We start from the raw sequence: 6,000 nt of genomic DNA, 5'->3' as shown, positions 1-6,000 counted from the left end.
AATTGTCCCTGATTTGGAGCAATGTCCCTCTTTGCCCCTCATTTTGGTCTCATCCATATAGATGCATCTAAAATGCAATTTTTATCTTTCAAAATTGTTTCCCAATGCTAAACCTTTCATCCAATTTCTAAATTGCTGCATTTGTAAATTTAAAAGCCAATTTAAAGGAATAGGAGTGGTAAAAAAAAATCCTTATGGATTTAATTAACCTTTTTTTAGTTAATTCTCCTTTAAGGGGGTGTGACAGGGGGCGTGTCCTATGCCTGCATACGTTTGCAAGTAGTTGTGCCTCATTCCCGTCTCAAAATGCTGCAGGTAACTACTCAATGTGTGGATAAATGCGAAGAGCAGAAGACAGCTGCGCAACCCACCATTCATCCTGTTATTGCTTTGTATAGGTTTCTGGGCCACACCTCTAATTGCAGCTTCATGAATCGGCTGCCCGGCCCTAATTACATGTGAAAGAGCCAAAAAACAATGTTACCTTATTCGTGTGGACTACTTATCACATCATTCCCTATGTAATAGAGATGAATAAACAAGCAGAAATGTTAGAAGTCCAGATTGTGATAGCCATGGCTGCCTCCATAGACACAATAGAGAAATGAGTGTAAACAGGAAGTGTTATTTGCAGCATTACCAGGTGAAAATAAGGAGAAACAATGCCTGAAAAAAGTAAACGAAGGGCTTGAAAAGGTGGAAATATTGCACAACTGAACTGCGAGCCTAGCGTTTGGCTCACGGTTACAGCACAGGACCCACTGACTTGAATTGGTTGCGTTTGGTGACAACAGTGTTGCTACCCGAATGCAATTGGGGGGATCATTTTTTCCGTGCTGCAAAGCATTGCAGCATGTGTACATTCTCAACTGGCTGCCTTTTCAGCTTAAAGGGGGATATAAAAAACAGCTCAACTGCCTAATTTTACTCACCCCTGACTAGGGCCTGTTTACACTTATGTTGCCCTCTGAAAAGCGATCTACCGTGGTTTAATTTTCAGAGGGTGTTTTTAGACAGACGGCAGGGAGGTGATATGTGACCTTCTCACTTCCTGTTTTAACCCTGCAAAGTCCACACCACAACCATGTGCATTGCAGAACAGTCTTCATTCACTTGACTAGGTTGTGTTCAGTGCCACTACTGCCTGCTGAAGGCAACAGGGGTATAATTTTGCTCTGGCATGGGAACAACCCCCCTCCGACTGCTATGTTAGATTGAAGTTGATCATAGAAGGATGGAAACGTGGCCAGTTCAGCAGGAACCAGACAAATTTCGATCCATCTTTGGGTAGGCTGTGTGCACTGAGGGTGATCTATTGATGGACTTCAGTACATCCAGCCTGTCATGTATTTTTTGTTCGATCAATGCAGGCGGCTATAGCCACAAGCAGTGATGATTGTATTCTGATGGCAGGGAAACCTCCCACTGTCAGAATACAATAGCGCAGCAGGAGGAATTCCCCCATCAACACAGTCAAGAAATTTTCTTTCCTCCAACTGGTGGTTGAAGAAACAAAAGCTGCATAATCTATGGCCAGCCCAAGGGAATCCGTGGAATGCTCATTGTATCCCAGCCACAGAAATCTGTAGGTTATCCATTGTATCCCAGCTACAGGAATTAGTAGAGTGCCCAGTGTATCCCAGCCACTGGAAATGGTAGAGTGCCCAGTGTATCCCTGCAGCAGGAATTGGTAGAGTAGCCAGTGTATCCCGTCCGCAGGAATCAGTATGTTGTCCAGTGTCCATTGTATTCCAGCAGCAGGAATCAGTGGAGTACCCAGTCTATCCCGGCCACAGGAATTGGTGAAGTGCACAGCATGTCACAAGAAACCTGAATTGCCCATGGGACTTTGAGGCCCAGCATGAGCCAGAGGCAGGAATTAGGTTACCAAGTGTATCCCGGGAACAGGAATCAGTAGAGTGCCCAGTGTATCCCAGCTGCAGGAATCAGTAGAGTGCCCAGTTTATCCCGGCTGCAGGAATCTGTAGATTTCCAGGATGCAGGAATCTGTAGAATGCACAGTGCATTCCAGCTGCAGGAATCAGTAGAATGCCTAGTGTATCCCAGCTGCAGGAATCAGTAAATTTCCAGTGTATCCTGGCCGCAGGCATCGGTAGAGTGCCCAGTGTATCCCAGCTGCAGGAATTGGTAGAGTGCCCAGTGTATCCCAGCTGCAGGAATCAGTAGAGTGCCCAGTGTATCCCATTCACAGGAATCAGTTGAGCACCCAGTGTATCCCAGCTGCAGGAATCGGTAGAGCACCCAGTGCATTCCGGCCACAGGAATTGGTAGAGTACCTAGAGTATCCCGGTCGCAGGAATCGGTGGAGCGCCCAGCATATCCCGGCTGCAGGAATCGTTTGAGCGCCCAGCGTATCCCGGCCGAAGGAATCGGTTGAGCGCCCAGCGTATCCCGGCCGCAGGAATCGGTTGAGCGCCCAGTGTATCCCGGCCGCAGGAATGGGTTGAGCGCCCAGCGTATCCCGGCCGCAGGAATGGGTTGAGCGCCCAGCGTCTTCCGGCCGCAGGAATCGGTTGAGCGCCCAGCGTATCCCGGCCGCAGGAATCGGTTGAGCGCCCAGCGTATCCCGGCCGCAGGAATCGGTTGAGCGCCCAGCGTATCCCGGCCGCAGGAATCGGTTGAGCGCCCAGCGTATCCCGGCCGCAGGAATCGGTTGAGTGCCCAGCGTATCCCGGCCGCAGGAATCGGTTGAGCGCCCAGCGTATTCCGGCCGCAGGAATCGGTGGAGCTCCCAGCATATCCCAGCCGCAAGAATCGGTGGAGTGCCCAGCATATCCCAATCACAGCAGTTGGTGGAGCACCCAGCGTATCCCAGCTGCAGGAATTGCTAGAGCACCCAGCGTATCCCAGCCCTAGGAATTGGTAGAGTACCTAGAGCAGTGATGGCGAACCTTGGCACCCCAGATGTTTTGGAACTACATTTCCCATGATGCTCATGCACCCTGCAGTATAGTAGAGCATCATGGGAAATGTAGTTCCAAAACATCTGGGGTGCCAAGGTTCGCCATCACTAACCTAGAGTATCCCAGCCGCAGGAATCTGTGGAGCACCCAGCGTATCCCAGCCACAGCAATAGGTGGAGTGCCCAGCGTATCCCAGCCGTAGGAATCGGTGGAGCGCCCAGCGTATCCCAGCCGCAGGAATCGGTGGAGCGCCCAGCGTATCCCAGCCGCAGGAATTGGTGGAGCGCCCAGCGTTTCCCAGCCGCAGGAATCGGTGGAGCGCCCAGCGTATCCCAGCAGCAGGAATCGATGGAGCGCCCAGCGTTTTCCAGCCGCAGGAATCGGTGGAGCGCCCAGCGTATCCCGGCCGCAGGAATCGGTGGAGCGCCCAGCGTATCCCGGCCGCAGGAATCGGTGGAGCGCCCAGCGTATCCCGGCCGCAGGAATCGGTGGAGCGCCTAGCGTATCCCGGCCGCAGGAATCGGTGGAGCGCCCAGCGTATCCCGGCCGCAGGAATCGGTGGAGCGCCCAGCGTATCCCGGCCGCAGGAATCGGTGGAGCGCCCAGCGTATCCCGGCCGCAGGAATCGGTGGAGCGCCCATCGTATCCCGGCCGCAGGAATCGGTGCAGCGCCCAGCGTATCCCGGCCGCAGGAATCGGTGCAGCGCCCAACGTATCCCGGCCGCAGGAATCGGTGCAGCGCCCAACGTATCCCGGCCGCAGGAATCGGTGCAGCGCCCAGCGTATCCCGGCCGCAGGAATCGGTGCAGCGCCCAGCGTATCCCGGCCGCAGGAATCGGTGGAGCGCCCAGCGTATCCCGGCCGCAGGAATCGGTGGAGCGCCCAAGTATCCCGGCCGCAGGAATCGGTGAAGCGCCCAGCGTATTTCGGCCGCAGGAATCAGTAGATTGTTGCTGCTGGAATTTGCAGTGCAGATAAATGCCGAATGAAAGGAGCCTGAGTGTAAACTAGGCCTAGGCTGGCACCACCTCCTAAGGTCAGGGAAAGTGTAATACAGTTCAGGATTGTTTTGGGGAATGGATGCACACTATAACAGAACACAGTGATATAACCCGGAGTGAGCTCATTGCTCTCTATATACATATAGTGTCTATGCTCAGAGGTGAGTAGTGGGTTTTGTGTAGATGTACAGCACAGCGCTCCCCACTGACTGTTGTTGTATTGACATGTGTGGGGATGATGCCCCGCCGTGAGCCGTCCCGTGTCTCACACTGAATCCTCTCTTTCTCTATCTCTCGGCCATGTCAGGTCTCTCCTTCCCCTCACAATCATTCTCTCACTGACTGACTGCGCTCCGACCGCCGATCTCAATTAGCAGCCTCCCCGGCTGTCCTGGCTCAGCGATGGGCGCCCTGTGATTGGCCGGACTGGGTCACGTGCGGCGGTAGCGGCGGCGGCGGACAGCTGGCTGCGGGGGATCGCGGTCGGCGCAGCCGCTTGCTCCCGCCTCGCCGTCCGGGCCTCAGCGCTGGGCCTCCGGCTCTCCTCGTCCGTCACAGCATGGGAGACAAAAAGAGCCCTACCAGGTGAGCGGTGCCGGGGGGACACGGCGGGCGGGTGTCCCGGGGTGGAGGGCGGGCGGACGGGGAGAGGCCTTGTTGTGTGTATAGGACCTGTATAAATAGATATATATGGGACCTGTGTGTATGTGACCCGTGTGTGTCTCCCCACAGACCGAAGCGACAGCCGAAGCCCTCCTCAGACGAAGGATACTGGGACTGCAGCGTTTGCACCTTCAAGAACAGCGCCGAGGCCTTCAAGTGCCTGATGTGTGATGTGCGCAAGGGGACCTCCACTCGGTGAGTCTCACTTCTCCTGCCTCCATCTTCCTGGACTCTACATTATTATTACCTGTATGACTGACCCCCAGGACTACCCATCACCACACCATTATCAGTAACATTGATGATCCCATGACAATGGCATCTAGCAGATATTAGACAGCAAGTGAACATGTTGTCCCTGAAGTTGATGTGTTGAAATCCAGAAACAATTGTCAGTGCAAGGATTTCAGTGACTTAAACTGATGGATCAAATATCCAGTTGAGCAGGGATCAGCCAAATTTTGATCTGTCTATGGGCAGGCTGGTTGTACTGAAGTCAATCCGCCGATCAACTTTAGTACAATCAGCCTGGTGGGTTTTTTTTTTGGTCACCTAATGACTGTTGGTGGCATTGGGTTTTGCAGGGAGGGAAGGCTTCCCACCAGAAGAACACAATAGCGGTGTGGGAGGGATTGCTTGATTCCCCATTGCAGTCATTGTTGATGGTGGGGGGATAATCCCCTCCCCCCCTTATCAACAGTGACTGTGATGGAGGAATCAAGCTATTTTATTTCCTGCAACCCATGGTTGAAGGAAAGAAACCAGCATAATCTACTGCCTGCCTTAAAGCGGAGCTCCAACAAAAAGGGGAAGCTCCACTTGTCTGTCACATTTAACACCCTTTTGGAGGGGGGGAGTGGGTATCTGGTTTGGACAGGTACCCGCTCCCAGCTCAGTTCACCGTGGCGAAGTCAGCCAGAAGTTCGGCCCATTCACAAAGCACAGCGTGATTGGATATTGGCTGTGAAGTCGCAAGGCTTTACTGCTGGTTTCCTTAGTTACATACATGGTTGGTAAAGTTGAATAAAGACAAGTCCATCCAGTTCAGCCATCTTTCCCTTAGCAAAAATTACGGTGCCGGCACCTGAAAACTGATTCAAGGCTTTGCTCTCATGAGGACACCAGTGGATGCTTGGACAGGTACATGCCCTAGTATTAAAAGCTATTAGTAGCTGCTGACTTTGATTTATTTGGGGGGGGGGGGGTAATTTCTCTTTAACCCATTGGAACCAGTGCCTGCCGATCCCCTAAGACCCCTTTTACACTGGGGCGTTTTTCGGACGCTTTAGCGTTAAAAAAAAGCGCCTGAAAGAACCCTCATCTGCAATCCCAATGTGAAAGGCCGAGTGCTTTCACACTGAGGCACTGCACGGGCGCATCTGCTTGTAGTACTTTTTTTGACGCCTTGCCAG

At 52.9% G+C, this 6,000-nt stretch overlaps 1 protein-coding gene across 3 annotated transcripts in view; it reads left to right on the top strand.

Moving 5' to 3' along the window:
* Positions 1 to 4,142: 4,142 nt before the first annotated feature.
* Positions 4,143 to 6,000, top strand: part of YAF2 (YY1 associated factor 2) — a 38,059-nt gene continuing 36,201 nt past the window's right edge. For 2 of the 3 annotated variants that reach the window (XM_077472463.1, XM_077472462.1), the window contains exons 1-2: positions 4,143 to 4,510; positions 4,658 to 4,783. In XM_077472463.1, the coding sequence (XP_077328589.1) occupies positions 4,485 to 4,510; positions 4,658 to 4,783 (152 nt within the window). In that variant the 5' untranslated portion in view covers positions 4,143 to 4,484. The remainder of the gene's footprint in view (positions 4,511 to 4,657; positions 4,784 to 6,000) is intronic. The other variant, XM_077472464.1, reaches the window with a different exon arrangement.

Source organism: Lithobates pipiens, unplaced genomic scaffold, assembly GCF_037356315.1.
Source record: "Lithobates pipiens isolate NorthernLeopardFrog02 unplaced genomic scaffold, aLitPip1_a1.2 Scaffold_8, whole genome shotgun sequence".
Taxonomy (NCBI): Eukaryota; Metazoa; Chordata; class Amphibia; order Anura; family Ranidae; genus Lithobates; species Lithobates pipiens.
This window is presented reverse-complemented; position numbering and strand designations above follow the sequence as displayed.